The sequence below is a fragment of the Aphis gossypii genome, chromosome X (assembly GCF_020184175.1).
Source record: "Aphis gossypii isolate Hap1 chromosome X, ASM2018417v2, whole genome shotgun sequence".
Lineage (NCBI taxonomy): Eukaryota > Metazoa > Arthropoda > Insecta > Hemiptera > Aphididae > Aphis > Aphis gossypii.
The window spans coordinates 6715118-6739582 of NC_065533.1; the positions used below are offsets into that span (position 1 = coordinate 6715118).

Genomic DNA, 24465 nt, shown 5'->3' on the forward strand with positions numbered 1-24465 from the left:
ATCTACGGGATTCAAATTTGGCCCAGCAAAATCCAAAAGTATCCTTTTTTCATACAAAACAAATATAACCCCACCTCATATTTACATGAACAATATTCTAATTCCGCCCACAAATGACTTAAAAATGTTAGGTTTAAACCTAAACAATCAACTAAACTGGTCCAAACACATAAAATTTTTAAAAACTAAGACCAAATCAAGATTAAATGTAATCAGGGCCATTTCCAATCGAGCATGGGGTGCTAACAGCATCATCATAATGAGAACATATAAAAGTCTAGTACTATCCGTCATAGATTACGGTTCCATAATTTACGGAGCAGCCCCTGAAGCAATCTTAAAATCATTAGATCCAATCCACAACCAAGGAATTCGACTGAGTATTGGCGCATTTAAAACCAGCCCCATACCTAGCATTCTATGTGAAGCAAATACTCCTCCACTCGAAATAAGACGAAACATGCTCACCTATAAATTTGCACTTAAAAGACTAGCCGACAAGAACAATGCTATATCACCATACCTTTTCAACACTTCACCTCCTTCATTACACTTAAAAAAAAATTAACCAATATCTACACGAATTAAAAAATGGCTTGACACAACAAATACACCACTGCCTAAACTGCTCTCCCCTACGCCCTACATATTCCCCCCTTGGAAAATGAACCTAAACATCAACACCTCAATGATCCAAGAAATCCAAAACATAGAGCCGTCCGAAATCCCTAAACATTTTAATGACATTATACTTAAGAATTTCTGTAATCATAAAATTATATACACCTATGGATCAAAATCCAACGTCAAAACAGGACTAGCTATAATCACAGATGAAGAAACCTTTAAGTTCTCTTCACTGGAGATTAATTCTATTTTCACCATCGAGGCACTAGCGATCCTGAAAGCCATAGAACTAACTGAACAAAATTGGAAAAATACAAAATCTTTCTTAATAGCCAGCGACTCCCTTAGTTCTATTCTAGCTATACAAAACCAAGGGACATCAAATGAAATAATAAAAAACATACAAGAAAGAGCCTCTTCCCTTGCCCCCCGTTCGGTAACCTTCATGTGGATTCCTGCCCACAAAAACATACCAGGAAATGAAAAAGCTGATATAGCAGCTAAAGAAGCCGCCTCCACCAACATCAATATCCCCAAATTAGACCTTTCGTCTTTCAAGGACACCGCCCGAAACTCCTTAATAAATAGCAAAAAGATTCACCAATGACTCTGGGACCAGGAACTGAACAACAAACTACATCAAATAAAACCTTTCCTGTCTCCTAACCCGAATCCTCCCTCAAGTACGAGAAGACAACAAGTAATATGGACACGGATGAAAATTGGACACACTAACATCTCACACGTACACCTAATGAGAAGAGAACCGAGACCAAACTGCGAACTATGCAACAACGCACCGATTTCCACAGCACACCTACTCCTGGAATGCTCTAATCTATCTGAACAAAGAAAAATCTTTCCACACTTAACATTAAGAGATATTTTAAGTATAGATAATTTTAACCACCTAATAACATTCCTTAAAATAACTAATCTCTATAATAGAATTTAAATAATTATATATTATTGTTACCTATACTATTAACACCATATACCTGTATTATACTGTACTTCCTTTATTTAAATATTAATATTAAGATGATTGTAAATAACTTGTAAACATGTTTTCCGGCTAATGACTTTAATGTTGAAGCCTTATCATTAATAAAAAAAAAAAAAAAAAAAAAATAATATATACAATCATTATGCCTAAAGTATAGCTAACTAAATAGATTATGCATGACAATTTTATTATATTTTTTTTCTGAATAATAAAGACATATGCGTTATATGACGTATGTCAAATACGTGACAACAAAATTGTATAAAAATAAATTGAATACATATCTTCGTGACTATGTGCCAAACAGTTTCATTATAAACGTATGAAATGTGATTCATAGACAATTGTATTGGCTACATACAGTTGTAGTTGCAGCCAAACGATCAATGTCATTAATGAATAAGGAAGCATATTGTGTAATATTGTTATTTAAAAAATAATCAAAAATATTGTGTTTAATAACTTGAAGGACAGAATAAATAGGAAACTAAAATATAAGAGTCGTTTTATCATCAAATGAAATGTATTAATCATAATAATTGTATTTTACCATTTACACAATCAAAAATTATACTATCAGTAGTTATAAATCATTTTTTGAACCAATATATTTACTTTTGATTATGTTATGTCCTTGTCGTAAATTTAATATATTCTGTAAAGGTATTTCGAATAATAAAAATATTACAATATATTTTCTTATTTTGACCAAAACATGCATTTTAATTGCCTATACAATGCGCCGTGTTTAGTTTTATTTGACCATAACATCCATAACATAGACAATAATTAGATACATGATACAATATTATAACTATAATATATTTAAAGCTATGGAAAAGTTATTCATAGTTATTTGTGTGACACAATGTTTTTAAATTGTATTACAGTTTACCATATATTAAGATTTAGATAAATAATCAAAATTGATAATATACCTATGACAATTTTTTATCTAAAGATATTACTTTATATTTTATATCAAAAGTATTTATATCACTTATTTAGTAAACATGTTTCAATTTATGAATTATTAAAAATTTAAAGCCCCAATAAAACAAAACAAAAAAAAAAATGTATTAAAAAGTATTTTTGTTTTATGATAATGTATGTTTAATTGAAAATGAAATGATATTTGAATCGAAATGCCGAAATAATTAAATAAAAATATTTATGAAGTATTTATTAAATTTAATTCTTACCTTTGGTTTTAATATGATCGAAATGTTTATCAGCTGTATTTATCTCGAGTTCCAGTGCTTTTACAAACCATCTTTCTCCTCCAAGAGTCTAAAATATTAAAATAATCATGACTGTGTTTTTGAATTTTAACAAAATATACGAGTATTTATTTATTATATATAAATAGTTTATATTTTTTTGATTCTGGTGCTTTTTATTTTTATCAATATAGAAATAAAAATTTAATATTTTAACAAAACATAATTTTATACTTTTCAACAATTTTTATATTAATAATAATATTTTATATACTTATTTATATATTTTTACTTTATTATTGTTTTATAATAAATATAAAACAACGGATAACGACCTATGAAGGTGGAATTATACAACTATCATATATTTTACTGTAAAGGAATTTAATTGCAAGTTGTTTATGGCTGGTGAATATTAAATATTAAGAATATAATCCATGAGTTTAAATTTAATTTATATTTTAAGTTTTAGTTTGAGTTTTATTTAGTAATATACAATACAATGATTGTTAAGAATTTAATATAAAACAAGTAATATTATTCAATTATATTACTATAAATATTTAAATATGTACTATACGTATACAAACATTTTTAATTATATTAACTTACCTAACATAGTTCTATATAACATTTATTTTAAGTCTATTTATAGACATTTTGAAATATTCGATTTTTTAAGTTTATTTTTTTTATAAATGTGGATAAGTTTTCTATGAGTATGATTCATAATTTTTTAAATATTCCCTGCATCAAACATATCCCTTATAATTAATTAATATATATACATCGAAAAATTCAATTAAAATCACGTTTTTACGAAGATTAGTTTCATATACTACGGGTTGTTATGTACATGCTAATACATTTTCGTTATTCAAAAATACTACTACAGGTTAGTTAATTATAACTCAGACTTGTTATAAAACTTTTAATACTTAGAATACTTAATCTAAGAGAAAAATTATCGTATGATGTTCAATGATTATAAATTATACATTTTCAACTATGTTGAAAATAAATAAGTATTAATATATTGCAAACAAAATAAGATATTCAATTATACTACTATATTACATTACCATAATGCACTGTTGTATATAACCATTAATTTTATTCTTTATAAATAAACAAATTGGTCTGGAAAAAAACATTTAAGCATTGAAAACTTAAGTCATAACTAGATAGAATGTAAACAGTGATACTAATATAATCAATTCATTATCAGTATGGTACCTAGCTCTGATTATTTATTTATGTAGAAAATATACTCATTCACATACATACATATTTATGTATACGTCAACAAAACAATAGTACGAATATCTGTATAAAAAATAAATATTTAGATATTTATATTGCAAAAAACGTTGTTATATGCATTTGATACACTTGCAAGACCAGCAATCCCTTATTTATATCCTTAAGTAAAAACACTTTTTTTTAACTTAGGATGAACCCATAAATCAAATAATAAAATTATTTGGCTAATGATTATATTTTTACCTTTGTAAAGTACCAAGTAAAGACGAAATTTTTCCATTTCAGTATTAATGTTGCATCATCTTCATTGCTGCAATCGCCAGTTACTTCTGCGTCGTCAGGAACATAGAGATCAGTTTGCTGTAGCTCACATAATATCCATAGAATAATATTATAATAAATACAAATTGATATTTAAATAATTTATTTCGGACCCTTACGTCTTCAGAACCTAGTTTAGTTTTGAACTTAACTTCTATGACAGCATCTACCCTCAACAGAATGCACGTATTACCTTCTTCCTCATTTAGTCTGAAAAGTGACGCAACAATATTTGATTGAGTTGCTGAAAAAAAAACAGCAAATATTTCTTTATTTTAGATTATAACTCACGGTTATAAATAAATCATTAATATAAAAACTACGTTTATACATCAGTGTTTAGAACTATAATAATAATACAGTGTCAATATTATAAAATTGTATTTAGTATTTTAAGTATGTATAGTGCTTACTATATTAAATTAACTAAATGCATATTAAAAAAATAATGCCAATATTTATCATATTATAAATACTTGATATTTAAGTATTATATATTATATATTAGATTTACATAAAATTTTTTTTTATTTAACAATAGTATATGTTGTAAATACTAATTTAGAAGAGAAATATATAAGTAATTTAGTAATCATATAATATACAATGTATATTATACATTTACTACATTATGTGATTAAGTTATTGATTTTAAAAGTAAACGATAAACATTTAACATATACACATAAAGTATACACTTATACATTAAAATACATTATTATTATAACTTTATCTTTACTTGTTGTAGTTTCAGCTTTATTATACAAAACAGCGCTTTTTCGGACTGATCTCTGAGTTTCATCGTCTGCGTTCGACACGGGATCTAGTGAGCTTTCGTCCGATAAACGTTTCTAAATATACATGACGGAAAATGATTAATGCTTTTAACATTGTATGTTATAATTCAACATTTTGTAAACTTAACTCTGACAATTTTATACAACAATTTGAGATCTCTTTACCTCCACTACAAAGAAAACGCTCAAGATTTGTGACTGTACTTTTGTTATACATATTCGATCACTTTGAGAAATTTTTAATCATAAGGGATTTATAGTGTAGTCACGTTTTTATGTGTTACTACCTTGAGGTTGTAAATAAATTCAAGTGTAGATTTTTTTATTGTAACAAATAATAAACAAAAAAAAAACTATATCATCCTTTATTTGATATTCAATACGTTTTTATTTTATTTACTTTTATGTCTTACTAGTGAGTTTAAAAAAAATACATTAAAATTATTTTAAGGAAAGGAATTTTATTTACAGGTTATTCTGTGGTATTATTGTAATTTACGAAAATTATATTGGTTTTGGATTTGAAATTGATATATATCAACCGCTGTATTGTATTGTTTAAATTCCATATTAACACTCATCCAATTTATATATTATTCACTAAATTAAAACGTCTATCAAAGTTATATTTAAAAAAAATATAATATATGAATTTAAAGTTTTAAATTATAGAAGTTTTAAGGTACAAATAACATACGCAAATGGATCAGTTTATACTGATAATATACCGATTTATATATATGTGGCGTCGTGCGTTGTGCATTATTCTCCAAATAAACTAACAATGATCATAGTATAATAGTCAGAGTTATATAAATCACAATCATTGAACTTTTATATTTCTTTACCTTTATTACATTATCTTCTAGAAATATTTGAAGATTATGGCACCCTAATAGTGAATTTTTTTTAAACTATCCCACTTTTTCCTTTTACTTGTAAAGCAATATAATAAATAAACTAAGAATTATTTAACGATAAAATTGTACAAATGTAATACTGTGCATTTTGAATTATTCACTATACTTTATGTTTAATCTTTCTCCAATTCTAAATTACTTATGTAAATACCAAATGATTATTATGTTATATTTTTTGAGCATTGAAGAGTCTAAAAATAGTATACAATACATAAAATATAAATTACTTTTGACTAAAAATGATATAAAAGTAAAATCAAGAACCCAGATTCAATTTTAACTGATACTAAATATTATAAATAAAGTATATTTAAAAAGTTTTGTACCTACTAAACTGTCATCCTAGTCACGGGAAATATTATAAAGGAAGGACATAGATTAAGTGAAAATGACTAACCAAATTTTGTTATAGTTAACATATAAAACAGTTAAATAATTTTTACAATGGATCAGGCACAACAACAACTAAATTATCACCACTGCTCAAAAAACATAGCTAAATTATTAAATTTTAAAATGAGTGGAAAATTTAAAATCTGTATATTTCAATAGTTTTAAAGTCATAATTACATGTGAAGCGTATCATGTTTTTGTACGTATAATTAGATAACGAGCTAACACTGCAGTCCGGGAAACTAAACCAAATTTGTTATAACAAATAGCATTACAATCTATAAATAATAACACCATTATCTATAGAGAAAAAAAAATTAAATTATTAAATAAATTGGTGTACATTTATACTACAATACTACCATAGTTATATAAAATATAAATAAAATAGAGTTACCTTATCGTACTTAAGTATAATGTATATAGATTTATAAACAACAAAAAACATCAATACATTTCATAAAACTGAAAGTTTAGTTATTAATTAATTAATTTTTTATTTGATGAAATCAAACACTTTACAAAAAGTATACACAAAAAACAAATGTAAGTATTTATTCAATGATCGAGGTTTTGAAAATCGTTGAAAATTTTTATACAGGTACATAAAGATTTTTTACAAAACTTCTATGAATCAACTAGTATTGATATTACATTGACTAGAATTTATCTATAGAAAAATGAATATAAAATAACAAACGTTTCTTGACACTTATAAACTCTGCAGATAATTATGAAAAAGTTGTTATTTTTCGCTTTTAATATCAAAGTTTTTTCAGATTTTTTTTTTTTTTTTTTTTGTTATTCTATAATAATGTTTAACGCAATTCGATACCCAAATTTTTGCTGATATTCCATATAAATAATTTTCTAAGTATTAATACTTGTGGTAGTTTCTAGTAAATGTGTGCATAAAAAATAATTATAAGGTTGTGTGACTGTAATATAAAATAGATAGCAGGGCTTTCTCGTACGACGTACTCATCCAAATCTGTGGACGATCAATAATATTTTTCAACGAAATGGGTATGTTGGATACTTATCGGTCGTTGATGCGCGGATGCAGTCTTTGCGCGTGTGGCTGGCGCAGGTTTACTACCGTGTGTTCTAAACCTATCGTTTTGGCAGAAATCCGGGCAGATTGTTTAACCAATTATGTCGGTGCTGCCCGAGAATTTAAAAATCTATTTAAGGATTCGGCAACAAGAGACGCAGTTCAAGCAAGATGGAAATTCAATCTTCCTGCAGCACCCCATTTTGGTGGAATATGGGAAACCGCCATAAAAAGTGTCAAGACTCACCTCAAATAGGTTATAGGCTCTCAAGTATTCACTGTTGAAGAATTCACCACTCTTGCAATCCGCATTGAAGGGATTTTAAATTCTCGGCCACTAACGCCGATATCTAGAGATCCGAATGATTTAAATGCTCTGACACCCGGTCATTTTTTGATCGGTCGCCCTATCAGTGCCATCCCTGAACGAGAATTAACCATGACTCCAATGAATCGATTAAATAGGTGGCAATTGATCAAGCAAGCTCAACAGTCATTTTGGAAAAGATGGAGTCAAGAATATCTACAGACACTCCAAATCAGACAAAAATGGACTTCCCCGAGCCCCTCCCTCGCTGTCGGAGATCTTGTAGTGATAAATTCTCCAAACCGCCCATCCATGTCATGGCAATTGGGGCGAATCCTGCAGACACACCCGGGTGGCGACGATGTAGTCCGTGTGGTGACAGTCCGAACAGGTGACGGTATCTTCAAGAGACCCGTAGTAAAATTAGTCTAACTCCCCATTTCTTAAAAAAATAAAATCATATAATATATTGCCACTCTTACTAATGTCATTATCATTATCTTTTATAACTATTTTTTTATTTTTATTTTTTATTTATCTTAAAAAAAAAAAACCAAATTGTAAAAGGCTGACCGAGAATTTCACCATCAATTTCAATCTTTTGAAAGCTTGGCTTTCAAAGTCGGGAGCAATGTTGGATACTTATCGGTCGTTGATGCGCGGATGCAGTCTTTGCGCGTGTGGCTGGCGCAGGTTTACCACCGTGCGTGAGGGGTCACGATAGTGTTCGTTTTTGCGACGTCTTTGAGTCGTTCCGTTGTGTTGTCGGCATTGGGGGACATACTGCTTCGCCTGACATCGGTGCCGACCTACCGGTCGCCTTGTTTGTTGTTGTTGTCTGGCGCGTGTGGTTTGTTACGTCTCCGTGTCGCGTTTTGTGTCGTCGTTTTTACTTAACTGCGTTTTTTATTGCTCTCATTAAAATATGTGTTCGCCCTTTATTGCAACACACACACGTTGAGAGCATTAACAAAGTTCGTTTCTGCGTCGTCCATTAAGGTGTGTCTTCATCGTGTATTGCAACACACACCAAGTCTCCAACGTCAGTGCCCGACCATTTTTGCTGTATATTCACATTGGTGTTTTGTGCTACGACTGGTGAGGCTGAGAAACATTGACCATCCCACGCGTTAGCTGGATCCAGGTCACCCTTATATCATCCCTCTCTTTTGTTTTTTTTTTTGTTTGTTAATATTTTATATTATAATATTACTATTACTATGTTATTTTAAGTTTACTAACATTAGTACGTAAGAATATATATATATATATATTGTTATTTGTACGTGTAAGAGTTGGCAATATGTTCTTTTCGATAAATTTAATACAGTGCACTTTCTTATAATTTGTTATCTGTTGTTTTTAATACATCGTAATTTCTGCCCAGTACATTTGCTAATAATTTATAGTACTACTTATCCGGCGCATGTAACTCTGCGAGTCTATACCCGGCAGACACCAAGGGCGTCTCTGTCCCTATTTTCAAGGGGGGGCGACTTATTGATATAATTTTAAAAAAAAACCGTAAAAGGCCGTATTATAATGTATATGTTAACCTATTTAAACAACTAGGAGCGCTATTCTAAAATGTTTAATTATTTTACTTTATTCGGTGTACACTTTTTGTATCATAATTATATATAATTACGAAAATATTAAAGTAGGTACTATTAAATAGAAATAAAAACAGAGGCTCTGGGGGGGGCGATCGCCCCATCGCCCCCCCCCCAGAAATACGCCCTTGGCAGACACCCAGTGGTGTCATAAAAGATCAGGTAGTCGCTCAAACAAGGTATATTCAATATATTAAATAATAATATAATAATAATATTTAATATTATTTTAAATTTCTTATGGCATTATTGGTTTTATCGAAATTATAAAAGTGTAAATAGCTTGATGATAAAATTATGTTTACGTACAAAAAGCCTTTATTGAATTCCTTTAAATGACTATGGGTATAAGTGCATAACTATGGATAATATCCATAATTGTATCCATTGCATATTGACTATAACTTCCATATTATGATAATATTTTATTAATATAAACATAGGCCACCAAAAATATTATCGGGGGAATGCATCGTGCATAGTACCTATATGCTGATTTCGAATTCTCTTCTATTCTATTATAAAATATTATTATTATTTAGTATTATAAATATTCAATTAACTATAGAATACATTTAATTTTTTTTTAATTTTATTATTTTTATTTGTTTGAAAATTCAGAGGTACAAGTGCACCTCCTTGTACCCCCCTCACGTCGCCCATGTCTATATATTATTTAACGCACGCGTTACAACTGTTCAATTATTCGTCTAATCCAGGCATTACTTTTAATTGTCCAATAAATAACGTAGAAGAGGCTGTAAGAGACATTGTATATTGTACCTTATTATTAGTATGTACATAATATGAAACAAAACCATAAAATAAAAATAAATATCAGACTGAAATCTGGTTGAAATTGGCTTTAAATTCAGCGCATTTCTAGTTTAAATTAAATTGTAGATATATTAACATAATATTAGAACAGTACGTACAATAAAAGTTATTCCATCAATTAAGTAATCTTTATTATTCCGTAATATATTTACGTCTAATTTATCAATAAAATATATTTACATTAAACTTTGAGCTTGTAATTTTAAAGCACACAATACTTATATATTATAGCAATAGAACGATAAATTTAACATAAAAAAAAAAAAAAATTGTTTTATTTTAATTATATTAAAAATAAATGTAAATTCATACATTCTTGACGACCATTTAACAGTTTAATCAAAAAAATAACATAAATAATCAAAACATTTATAAGTTATTATTTCAGATATGAGTGTATTTTTAAATACTTACAGGCAAATTTTAAAAACTAAGTCATTTACATATACATTAATTGATACATGTAAAAATTAAATATTACTCCAAATTTGATTATTCAACAGATGATAATAATTTAAATGTTATTTTTGGAATATTTGAAATTTCCATAAAAATTAATAATATATAGGTACCTAATTAAAAACTACCAAACCCCACTCAGTTAGCAATTTTTGTTTGATTTTTATGATGACATTTTACATATTTATCATAAAACATTAGCTATCAAAAATGCATTTTTTGCATTATTATTTTCTAACCAATAACTTTTTGCTTCTAACTATTTACCAGAAAAGGATATTTCATATTTTTTTTCTTTTGATGAATCTAAATGATTTCTGCAGAGTATTTTTAAATTAAGTCCTTACTTCACTAAATTTTGACTACTAACCATGATTTTGTGAAATTTTACATTTATTTGTTATACAGTTTACCTAACTTTGATTTAAACATTTTTTTTATTCCAGACATGCTATGATATTTAAAATAATTAAATCACTAAAATAAAATAGATAAGAACACAACAATAAAAAAAAATCACTTACCATTTTTTGAAATGTATTAATTGGATATCGTCTTGAGTTATTTTGTTCATTAATTTGTAAGGCATTCATTGGAGCGACGAGAATATGATTAAATATCACAATAATTGCTAAAAACAAAATAAATAAATATTTTAGAATTTTTTTTCTAAAAAATTCTAATTATTAAATTATTAAATATATTATAAATAACATAACATATTTCAACAAAGATAATATTATGTTTTTGTTTATACTTATTTTATTAAAATGTAATAATAATTATGTTGAATTTTATCAAGGAAAGTTGAACAGATATTATGTCATGGATTTATTTAATTTTAAGTTGAGAGTTGTATACTGTGAATAGTTTATGAATAATTTTAGCAATATAATTATGAAGGACGTAATAATATTTATAATCAAAAAAATCATATTTTATACAATAAAAAAGTGAATAGAATACTTAAATTTTTTAAAAAGAATTATTTACCAGATAACCAAATGAATATGACCTGCGCGTTTTAAAAGTTATTATTATGTATTAGACCCAAGTCTATAAAAATAAAAATTCCCATTTTTGAATTTACTTTAAGAATGTTTATAATTTAATTTTGATATCCTTGGTATAAAAATGCACATAAATATAAAAATAAAACTATTGATAATTTATATTTTTTGATACGAGAAAATATTATATATTGACTTGGAATTACTATTTTACAATTATTATGTTTGAAAACAATTTAATTTACAAGTTTATACGTTATCCAACCATTGTCTTTTTACGGGTTTAGTATGGGTAATTTGAACGAATAGTTTTTAAAAAAATATAAAAGTTCCGAGAAACTTACATGTGTACTTGTCGTGTTATTACCATTTTAGATTGTTGCGTGATATTACAGTGTTACATAGGAAACAAAATAAATATATAAAATCAAGTTTATGAAGATCAGCTATACATATTTTTGATGACTTTTATTGTATAATTTAAATGTAACAAAATTAATGCTTCAAATTTAATCCTTTTCACTACAATAATTAATGACTTTATTATGTTTTTTTCCTTTAACTATTGTATGATTTTTTATTAAATTATAATATATATAATATATCATTAAGCATATGATCGTATTTTGTTATTTTTATTTTTGGCTTAAAAACAAAAATTAGTTTTCGAAGAAACACGTCTTTTTAAGTTGTTTTGATATAAATTATTATTAATTTAATATTTGGAAAATAAATGAAACATTTTTGAATTAAAATGAATACTGCTTCAAAAAAAAAATCTAAGCTCATATTTGGACAAGTGGTAAAGTTTTAACTACTCTATAATGTGGAAAATAAATTGCAAGAAGCAAAAATTTCAGGACAACAGATACAAAATTATAATTATTGTATCATCTCTCTAGGCATAAAATAATTTACAAGTTAAATAAAATTGATGTCATTGGTACAGAATATATACCAGATATGATGTATCTAAAAACATGTATAATAAATCTATACTAACATGTTTATTGTTTATACACTGACATTTTGTAAATTTTAAAGAAATATCTGAGACATATTTGTAAATTTTTTTTTAAAACTAATACTTAGATTAAATAATTACTTGTAGGTCATTATTGATACATTGAAATCAAACCAATTAATAGATTCAATAAATATCGTTGAATTTTGTTTGTATTATATTTTTATGATTATACTGATAACATAAAACGTTTCTGCATTTTATTTCCAAGTGGGTTTGAGTATTATGCGTATTTTTTAAAAACTATATTTTAGTATAAATTCAATAAAAAATAATGGGAATTAAATTTTATTTCAAAATAAAATTTATATTTATGCATGTTAGAATATTTTTTTTTAATTGAAAATTTATTTTTGAATATATGCAATAATTTAAATTATTCATAGAAATTCGTGATACAATATTAACAGTTTAAAACCATTAACTTTATATAAAATGTATATAAGTACTTACTTACTTTGAATTTTCATTTATATTGTGTGTATATGTGAAATATTATTAATATATTTTGGTTTAGACTTATGTTAAAGACATTTACAGAATTAATAAAATGTTTTTGAAATAAAATATTTTATTTATTATTAACATATCATTGTTTTTTCATGTTTTTAATCTGTCGTAAAAATATTTCACTGCAGTTAAGAATTATTTTATGATAATAAAAGTTTCTAAGTTGTAAAAAAACAAATAAAAATGATCTTATGTTTACTAGAAAAATAGAGGAAAATATTCAATAAAATAACAATGGCTTTAAGAAGAAACTTTTAGGGAGGAAAGATGCATAATATAATAAAATTATAAATGATATTCAGTGGTATATTTTGTATTTTGTTTTCGGGGAAAACCGTTTTTAACATTTTCAAATTTCAATTGATAATTGGATTTTGTACTGTAACTACTGAATTTGTATTTACATTTACTAAGAAGCTGATTATTTATATAAACAAAAAACTAAAATAACAATTTAATAGAAATTACAATGGTCTTGAAAGTAAACAAAATTAGCAAGTAATAAATTAAATTATAAATCCTCAAAATTTTTCAGTCGAAGAACAGGTAATGATTTTTTTTTTTTATATATATTTAACGAAGAGGTCATTCAAATACAGAGATGATACAATTAAAAAAAATTCTAAAACCGACTTTTTTTATTGTAAGAAATCATAAACTACCTACTAATGAAAATAAACATTATGATAAAATAAAAATTAATATATGTTTTTTTTTTTTTATAAAATGTATAAAGAATGGAAAGACTTAATTTTTAAAATAATAATTTTAATGATTGAATGCATAATGAAAATGCGTTTATTGTTTTAGATAATTATAAATAATAAAATAAAAATTCAATTATGGGATGTTTATTCGGAAAATTTATTAAAACAAGTAACAAATAACTTTTCAGTTATAAAACATAGGAATTTATGACATTACAACATGCAATATCAAATTAAGTAAAATTGTTAATGCAATATGAATAATATGATGTATAATATAGATTATAGTGTAATTAGAGTATTTTAGACACAGGCATTGTTAAGGGATTTGCATGGTTAATATTATTTATTCAAGGCCGTTAAAATGTGTCAATGAATTAAAGGTAATTTATGATTTAGCCCTTTTATTATTTGGATTATTTCATACGTATCATCAATGAAATATTAAAATTGTTAATAAAAGTCAACGTAATTATATTCAATTTTAATTAATTCATTTCATCAAGAAAATGTACGTATAAGATAATATGAGTCAATTGTTTATTATATAACTATTATATATATATCAAAATTATTGACTAGTACATTATACAAACGTATTTAAAATAAAAACATTTTCTATAATTAATAATGTATACGTAGCATATAGTAAGTTAACATTTAATATAAAAAATAATATTTTTTTAACATTTTTCATAATGTAATATGAAGTTTGGAATATTTAATACATAATATGTGACTATAGGTGTAATAATAATTATTGATTTGTCCATACTTTGAAAGTCTGTATTTGATAGAACGTCTAGTGAATTTTTTAAGAGTAAGTAAACATTAGTTTAATCTATAGAGTGCAAAAAAAAAATATTTTTTAGAAGTTTTGATTCAGTACATATCTTTTTTCTTGAAATTTAAAAATAACAAAATACTATTTAAATTTGTATTTTTATATAGTTTAATTAAATGTATAACAATTTATTTAAAAATAATTGATAACCCTAGAAAAATAACATTAGAATACACTCCTACTATAAACTGTGAATCAATAGAATTTTTTATTTTTTATGGAATATAGATCATATAGTTTTATGTTGATGAATAATCAATTCTAAAATAAAATTTTATTATTTATCTATTGTATTATAAACGTAATAATACATTCAAAATAATGTGAAGAAGAATCAACATTTTTTTAATTTAAATTATAGTGTAATATTTTATTTGTTTATGTACCGTTTATACACAGTATTATTTTATTCGTATTAAAATAGTAATAAATGGTTATTTAAAAATTAAAATTAAATAAATAATTTCATACTCTGTCATGATAATATTTAATAATAACAATATTTACGGTTTTTACATTAAGTTAATTATTGTTTTTCTTAAATATAATATGCCATTTTTAATAAAAATAGTTTTCTATCTAATAAAAGCGTATTTTGTGAAAAAAAAATCATGTTCTGAAATTAAATCATTATAAATTGTTAAAAAAAAAAAAAGACGATTTAAATACACTTTATATAGTTTCAAGCTTAGTTTTTAATAAAATATTATTTTAAATTATAAATACGTGAGATATAGAGACCGCGTGCAGCCGTTAAGCACTTGATTTACTACGTTAAACAAGTCATATGTTAGCCCAGTATTTTGTATTATTAAACATTACACGCCATGATAAAACTTTGAATTTAAAAATTGGTTTTCTGCAAAGCAAATTTAACTAAAATATATTTTTAGATTGTATATTTTAAATTATAAGATAATCATAAAGTAATGTCAATTTTTTTTTTTTTAGTTGATTACCAATAAACATATTATTTGTAATGTGTATATAGTATACGAATGCATGCCTTAAAGTTTTATATAGTTATTTACTAAATTATTTACATTATTTTACTTCGTATGTAAGCCGTTTCAATGTTAAATTTTGAAATAGGTGGTGTTTTATTCCGCAAATAAAATAAATATGTAAAATAATGTAAATTATAACATCTCACATAACACGGTTTTTAATTTTACTCGTATGTTTAGTTAAAACTAAAACTATTAAATTATCTTTTTCACAAATTTAGTGTGTAATAAGAAAGCATTTTACAAAATTCGCATATTAAAGTGGTGCTTTCACAAGATTTTTGAGAATCAAAACAGTCAATGAAAATGCCTAAGTTTTGAACACCGTTAAACCGAATAGTAAATAACAAATTAATCAAAATTCGAATCTATATATATATAGAATTTGCATTTTTAACGGGCAACGAAGTGCACGGGGTCAGCTAGTAAATCTATAAAATACAAATTATTTAAATATATATTTGAGCTTATTTTTACTTTAATTTTATAAAAAAAAATAAATAAATATTTTAATTATAATTATAATTATATTATACAATATACATAGAAGAATATTTTAATAAACGTATAGCCATTTCAAACTAAACGACTCTAACGAAAAGAAATCTACTTAGGTATACCTTTGTATATTTAACCTCATAATATATACATGATTTCATTTAATATTAATGAACATTTTGATTCTATTTAAAGCAAGGGAGCTATGGTTCTACGTCACAGTGGTGGTTATTTTCTTTAGAAGTCACCTTTTGAGCGCACTATAAAGTTTTATGCATTTATATTATATATCCAAGATTTTACTTTTCTGAGGTTATGTTAAGTATTTAGTCGTTATTTCGAAAATATTATAAAGTAAGATAATACAATTTAAGTTAACTTACATTTTAACAAACATTTTATTAATATTCTATAATATATTGGATAGACTACGTTCGACACGATATTGTTTTTTAGAACCAATACAATCTAAAACTTTAATTTTAGTATTACTCTCGTGTCTATTACTTTTTAAATGTGGTATTGATTTTTATAATTTGTGGTTTTTTTATTCATAGAGTTTAGTTAACTAATTTAAATATAATTACAATAAGTTAATTTTTCATCTATTCATTACTATTTTTATTTATGTAAATATCAATTAATATTCTTTAGAATAAGACGAATATTACTTAAATATTAAATAATTTTTATTTATTTAACATAATATTTTATTGAAGCGTATTAAAGGACATTCTAAAATTTATATAAATAGGTTAGATTAACCTAATCAAAAATTCACACAATAAAAATTTAACTGAGTGCGTAATTATACGAAAAATGTGGTTGAAGGGTTGAACATATACTTAATGAATAGTTAACCACCTTGTGTAAAAGCATTAAGTTAGGAAGACAAAAATAAGGAAAATGTTTTTATATTAGATATACCATAAACTAACGCTAATGAATTTTATACACATCTATTTGTTATAAATTTATAATATTGTATATATAAAATTTAGTATGAATGTTATATTACAACTTAGATTTAGTAAATATAATTTATAGTTAGCTCCCAATAAAATGTGTTATTGTTAAGCCTACGGACTTGTACATATTACTTTTGAATAATTTATTAATACTAATTGCAAACTAATTAGGCAAGCGAATTAAATATAATACATTTTAAAATAAACTTAGGTAATAGCTAAAAAAACCAGTAATCTAAAAGTGTGAAATGTCCATGTACTATTTTGTTTAAATAAGCAAAATATAATAAATAATATAATATGAAGTATTATAACTATTGTAAGTATTATAATTCCATGGGTATAATAAATTATACAGAATAAAATACAAATCAAACGTATAATTTCCAACTGATTTTGTGTTTTAACTGCTAACAACTAGCTGACAGTTATTTACTGAGTGCACTCGTGCACCTATTAAATGCAAATATGAAAAAAAATTTCTGTTCATGTATTTTATAACATGATCTACGGACATACGTAGACAGCATACATAAGATGTAATTAATAATAATTAATATCATTATAAATTATACCAAAGGCATATCAAGTAAACCTATAGGTTATTTAATGCAAAAAAAAAAAAATGGCAATATAATGTATCTAATAATCGTAATTCCTAAAAATACAATTCAACATAATAATATAATATTTATTACAATTACAGCGTGTTTGTGTTAACGAAACATGGTGCCATGCTCCATAGCCCTAAGAAACTCATCGTATATAGAAATGGGGTACCCAGGTTTTTATTTTACCGTGTTAAGCAGCGTAATAAAGCGGAAGATTTTCCATCAACAGTGTTCGTTCGCGTATACGAACCAGTGTCGTTTGAAAGCTGCTCGTAGGACGTGGTAAAGACGAGTATACTAAATATTATGGGGTAGATCGAGTAGCGAGGACGCGTAAAGCGTATTTTGCAGCGCAAGAGAAGAATCTTGAAGGATGGCGGTAGAGAATAAGAGACAGAAATAAAAAAAAGTCTACGAGATGTGCGAGGTGATCGCCGATATCACAAACGACAACTACAACTATGCATTGATAATATGACTGCTAGTGCGGTATAACTTACAAAATAATAATATGTAATGCGACCATGGTTATAATATATAAACAGTAACTATATCTAACTAGTCTAACAATCATCGGGTACATTGCAACTGCGTCGTCTACCCGTGTCGTGTAACGTACAATATTGCTGAGCTAGGCCCGATTCTGGAAACGTTCTTGTAGATCGTGGTCAATGCGATCGTTGCGATCCATATACCGTGATCGGTACGATAAAAGCCTCACACGACACGGCAGACGACCGTAACCGCATAGCGGGCCCAGCTTTAATGATGTCACTATACATTACGGCTCGAAGCGCGTAATAACAAATGCGTTTATTTAATTCATTAATAATTATTTTTTTTTTTATTATTTAGGTACCTGCAGTAAATAAAATGCATCGGAACGTGGTCGACTGGCGGGCGACGGACATCGTGCGGCCGCGTGTTTACTCCGACGGGGGTGGTTGGCTCTCGAGACGGTACCGGTGCAAGCTGCGTCCGTCGACTGAGTCGGATATCGCGCGGCGGCCGTCGACCGGTCCGGTGTAACGTGCGTGTGCGAGTGGCGTGTGGTGCTCGCCGCTCGGCGTCAGGTGCGTGTGAGCTTACCGTGTGTTCGTGCCCAGCGCGCTCGTGTGCGCGGCGCGTGCGCGCGTGTGCCGCGTGTTTGCGCGCAAGCGTGTACGTGTGTGTGAGTGCGTGTACCGTTCGCACGGAATCTGTCGTCGATCGAACGACGATCGTGGCAACGACGGCGGTGGTGCCCCGTCGGCGTGGGGGGGGGGTGGGCGGTAACGGAGGAGGCGGCGACGGCGACGGCGGCGGCGGTGACGACGATGACGATGATGATGATGATGATGATGATGGTTTAAATGCTGTTATTGTGTGGCGGTAAAATAGAACGACGGAATCCGCGACATTATAATATAGTCGTAATATCGTTATATACTCTGAGTTATTGTCGGGCAAACGGTTTTGGGGTAGGTTGCGGCGGCAATGGGGCAAATTAGAATCGTTATCCAAGCGACGCGCGGGGAGGGCAACGACAGACAGTGGTGTTGGTGCGCTTGGATGAAACTGCGCGTGCGGTGGCGCGACGACCGCGGCGGCGTGTGCGATGTGTTCGGCGAGCCGAGTGGATGGGCGAAAATTTCGGTGGGAAAAAAACGCCGACTCTTTGTGTATCGACGCGGGTAACACCCCTGAGCGGCCTAACGTTTTAAAACGTCCGTCCACAGCGAGATTCGTAATTCAAAGGCGAGCGTTTTTTTTTTTTTTTTTTCTATACATATTATTATATAATATTGTAGGTAAAAACGCTTTTGTGTTTTTTTGTGTTTTTTTTTTTTTCATATACATTTTATTCTCGCTCGCTAGCTCCCTCTCTGTTCGTCGCTGTCGGAGGCCACCACCGCCGTCCCCGCAGAACTATAATAATTCACCGTGCGAGATAACTGCTGCGACGAATAATGATCTTAGTGTACAACAACAACAACAACAACAACGACGACGACGTGGGGGTATAGTAGGCGCTGTACCTGCCGCGGAAAACCGCGTGAGCGGCACTCCGGCGATAATGCGTCACGGCGAAGAATGCAGTTGCGTACGGCCCCTCGTACCCGCGAATTGCACGTTATTATAATGTGTATACCCTCGCGCGGCGCCGAATCAATATTATAACGTGTGCCGACCCGACCTCGCCCTCACCGAAAGCTAAGGTCCGATGAGGCGGCGGCGGCGGCGGCGTGGGAGGCGAGGGCGGCGACGGCGCGCGCGTATCGCCCAACGACTGTACTGTGTAGTTTGCCTCGCTACGACCCGTCCGCCGACAACCCTTACGCCGTTGCCGCCACCCGCCGCCGAGTGCTAACCTATCGCTTCTTTCTACCGCCGCACCGCTCGTCGCCGACCACCAACCCCCTCTTAGGTGTACTTTTCTGGTGCGTCATCGTCGCTGCCTACGACGGTAAGTCGCAGGCACCCACACGACTTTTATACGTCGTATACATCACACATTATAATACTCGGCCCGACTAACGCGCGTACGTACGTGTGGGTGTGTGGGTGATGTGTGTGTGTGTGTGTGTGTGTGTGTTGTGTGTGTGTTAGGTGACGATGACGACAACGCCGGAGGAGGCGCTCGAGGCGGGCCATTTGACGGCAGCGGTCGGCGAACTTTTTCTCCTTTTTATTTTTATTCTTTCGCGCGTTCTCCTCTCCCGTCCGTCCGTCCGTTTTCCGGGCGGCGGTGCGTTTTTCATTTGTCTTTTCCTCCCACCCGAAAACACACACGGGTCACGTTATCGCGTTAGCACAAATCACCAAAGCCGGTTGTGCAGGGTTCGTTTGTTTTGGGTTGGGTTAGGTTAGTGAACCGGCTTTGGATTTAAATCTATAAGCCTTTATTACACACGAGTTTACAATATATTATATTGTGTATATTATTATATATATTATATATAAATTCTGATACTTGAGTTTTCAATCTTCGAAAAGACTCCTCGGGGCATACGATGACGTCATAATACATTTCATAATTTATTTGTGTGTGAATATTATAATACGTATACAGAGTATAATATAATATGTAATACCTACATTGTACCTAGATCAGTTTTCAATGCACATTATCAAGTATGTACGTTAGGTGGTCAGGACGGTTATTAGAACGGATAAGAACATTTTTATTACAATAAACGTATATTTTATCAGTGATGAATACCTATGCTATGGCATCTTGATGTAACAATTAGATAGGTAACATATTCAGTTTTCCAATTTTATAAACACAAATAAAGATTAGGTATTTATTTATTAATAATAATACTAATAATCAATTGGCCCTATTTATATTCAGTATTGAGTTTTCCAATAGAAATTTAATGTTTATCTCATCTTGACTAGATTAATATTGGGGATATTAATTATCTGACTATTTGAGCTCTTGTGTTGCATACATAATTAGATTATATAAATAAAACTGTTTATTAACGTTACCCATAATAATTGTCATTACATATCCAATATTAAAATACGCAAATAAACTTACCTAATTTGTATTTGTATATCTTAGTACATATTTAAATGGACCGATTGTTATATTTACAATACCTATAAAATACAACCTTAATATTATGTCATGGTGTAAACTATTTGATCATCTTGCTTCACACCAGGTATCTAATTTAAAATTTAAAATAATAATATTAGATACATTATATTATCATTTATCATACTGTATTGTACTTAAAATATTATTAAATAAAAATAATGATACATAACCATATTAACGTTAAAATTTATAGATTAAGGTAATACATTAAGACTTAAAAACCACCAGTGGAAAAATCGATGAATATGTCGTTAAATATTAATGATATTATTATAAAAATATCGAAAACATAAAAGGTTCAATTACATTGTTATTATGTGCTCTATATGCACTCGTCATTAAATGTGTTTAAAAAAAAAACACATAATATACCTAATCCCAGAGTTCAATAAATTTTAGTTATATTATCAGTTTTATTTAATATTTATTAGTGTCAAATGTCGATGCCCTTATTTGTTGTTTGTGAGTAAATGGTGCAAAAGTCAATTGGGTACAACTACAAAGTTATGATTTATATTAGTGTTAGCTACACCGTATAGTGACTGGTATGTATTATTATAAATAAATAAATTCAAATAATACATCAAATAATATGTGTATTTATTGAATTCTGAAACATTTATGCGAAATTGGCAAATTTGATACTGTTTTAATATAATATATACTTGGACGATGAATATTAATTATTCATTTTATATGACATATATTTATACTTAGTATATTTATACATTAAAAATAACAGTAATATTGTTTACTATTAATAATTAAGATATTTAAGTATTAAGTAAGTTATTTTTAAGAATTACACTAATTATCCATTTATAAATTATGTATGATTATTTTTTAATTGAATACAAGAAGCTTAATAAATATACTTAATAGGCACTTAATATTAATAACATAATGGCAAAATAATAATTAGATTATATTTAAAAAAAGATAAGAAAGTCTGTTATGCAGTAAGCGTTATGTAAGACACTATGGCGGATGTGTAAAATTTAAATTCAATAATATATGAATTACCTATGAAAAATGATTCTAAGTAGAGATGGTCATTAACCTATATCACTAAGTACATAATAATTACATGTTTTTTGATACTACTATTCTGTTATTTGTTTTACTATTAGTTGGTAATATAATAGGGTGGATTAATTAAAAAGAATTCAAGTTGGATTAAATAACGTATTTGCTTTAGTGTTACAACAAAAAAACACAATATTTATTTTATCAAGAACCGAATTTTCCAAAAAATTTCCGGTTTTAGTTATTTTTTTTTTATTCCACGTTATTAAAAAAAAATACTTGAAATTTTTAATTTTGATCTCTTTTAAGTACAATCTTAATTCAATTTGCTATTAGAAATTCAGAAAATACCCTCTAAGTTAAAATCAAATACTTTTTTTTTAACTATTTATCGTTTATACATCTATAAAAAAAAAAAATACATGCATTTATTGTAAAATCAATACATTCATTGCTCATCTCAGAATTTAAAATAAATTGTCTAAATTTCAACAAATTTCAACTTTTTTTTTTCTCTGTAGATTAAAAATATTATAATATAATAACTAAAATATATAAATTAATTTTATTTCGTGTTAATATTTTAATTTTGTACATAAAATAGTATGTAATTTTGATAAATAATTCGCTCAAAGTAGCTATTTACATATACCACATAGATAGTATAGTGTTAATTGTCTATTTAATATATTAATTTATAATATAACAATGATATTTACTTATTATCAATAGCCTTTTAATTTTGCTATTTTTTATAAGTAGGTTAACAGTTTCGTGATCAATTTCAAATAAATTCTCATAAGTATTAAAACAAAATACTTATAATTCTAATTGATTTTTTTGATAATTATTAATTATATAATATCTAGAAAATTGGTAATTAATACGGACATATAATTATTGAGATAATTATGTAATTGTAATGATTCATATTAATATTATAAAATATAATAATAATAGAGTAGATGAAAAATGCCACTAAATCTGAACAAAAAAACTTACGCTTAGATAAAATTCCATATCACTGAAAAAAACCAATCACTTATTTGAACCCTAAATTCATTTTTTTATCTATTGATTTTTAATAAAGTAAATTATTTATGTCATAACAACGATTATTTTTCCCATTTGTTTTTAAATTAAATATTGAAATCTCAATGTGTAAAATATACTTAAATAAATATTTGATACCTCTCAAAAAGGCACTTGGAGTAAACCAGCACCTCTCTATTTCTACAGTTATGGTATATGCAATTTGTTTGCTATAAAGTACTCAATGATGTTTACTTTTTACTACTTAATAATTAACCATTTCTTTATTTATTTTTTTTTTTTTATAATATTATCATGTTTATATGCTGTCCATATTATTTGAAAACAAGTTAAGTACAAAATAAGTTGTTTGCACGCTATGCACTTATAATAAAAATTAAGTTTATATGTGTATTTTGTGCTGTATAAATTGTCAATATATTTTAATAATATTTTATTTAGAGATATTTAAATATTTAAAACAGAACGGAACAGAAAGTTTATAGATAAATATACTCTACAATAGAAAATTATTATTTTAAACAATAGTTTATAGATAGAGGATTATATATTGAAAAATAGTTTAAATTGTTATCTTTTTAATTAGTATTTTGAGAAGAATCAAAGCCCATGAGTTCAACCGACGTGTCATCATTGACACAACGTGGCTTGACTCATATGTTACTGACAAAATGTTTCATTTAGCTAGTGGTTGCTCAGTTAGCCTTAACAATACGAAGGTTAGAATCGAGCGTACTTGATGAGATACCCTGTATTTAAAGGTCATTGTAGTAGATAAATAAATATCTATCTATATAA

At 27.7% G+C, this 24465-nt stretch overlaps 1 protein-coding gene across 1 annotated transcript in view; it reads right to left on the minus strand.

Moving 5' to 3' along the window:
* Positions 1-19733, minus strand: part of LOC114132095 (lysosome-associated membrane glycoprotein 5) — a 40266-nt gene extending 20533 nt beyond the window's left edge. Inside the window, exons 1-6 of the mRNA XM_050205537.1 lie at positions 18856-19733; positions 11342-11448; positions 5177-5288; positions 4557-4681; positions 4360-4476; positions 2836-2923 (exon numbers count right to left, since the gene is read on the minus strand). Coding sequence (XP_050061494.1) covers positions 2836-2923; positions 4360-4476; positions 4557-4681; positions 5177-5288; positions 11342-11448; positions 18856-18907 — 601 coding nt within the window. The 5' untranslated portion in view covers positions 18908-19733. The remainder of the gene's footprint in view (positions 1-2835; positions 2924-4359; positions 4477-4556; positions 4682-5176; positions 5289-11341; positions 11449-18855) is intronic.
* Between the last annotated feature and the right edge of the window lie 4732 nt (positions 19734-24465).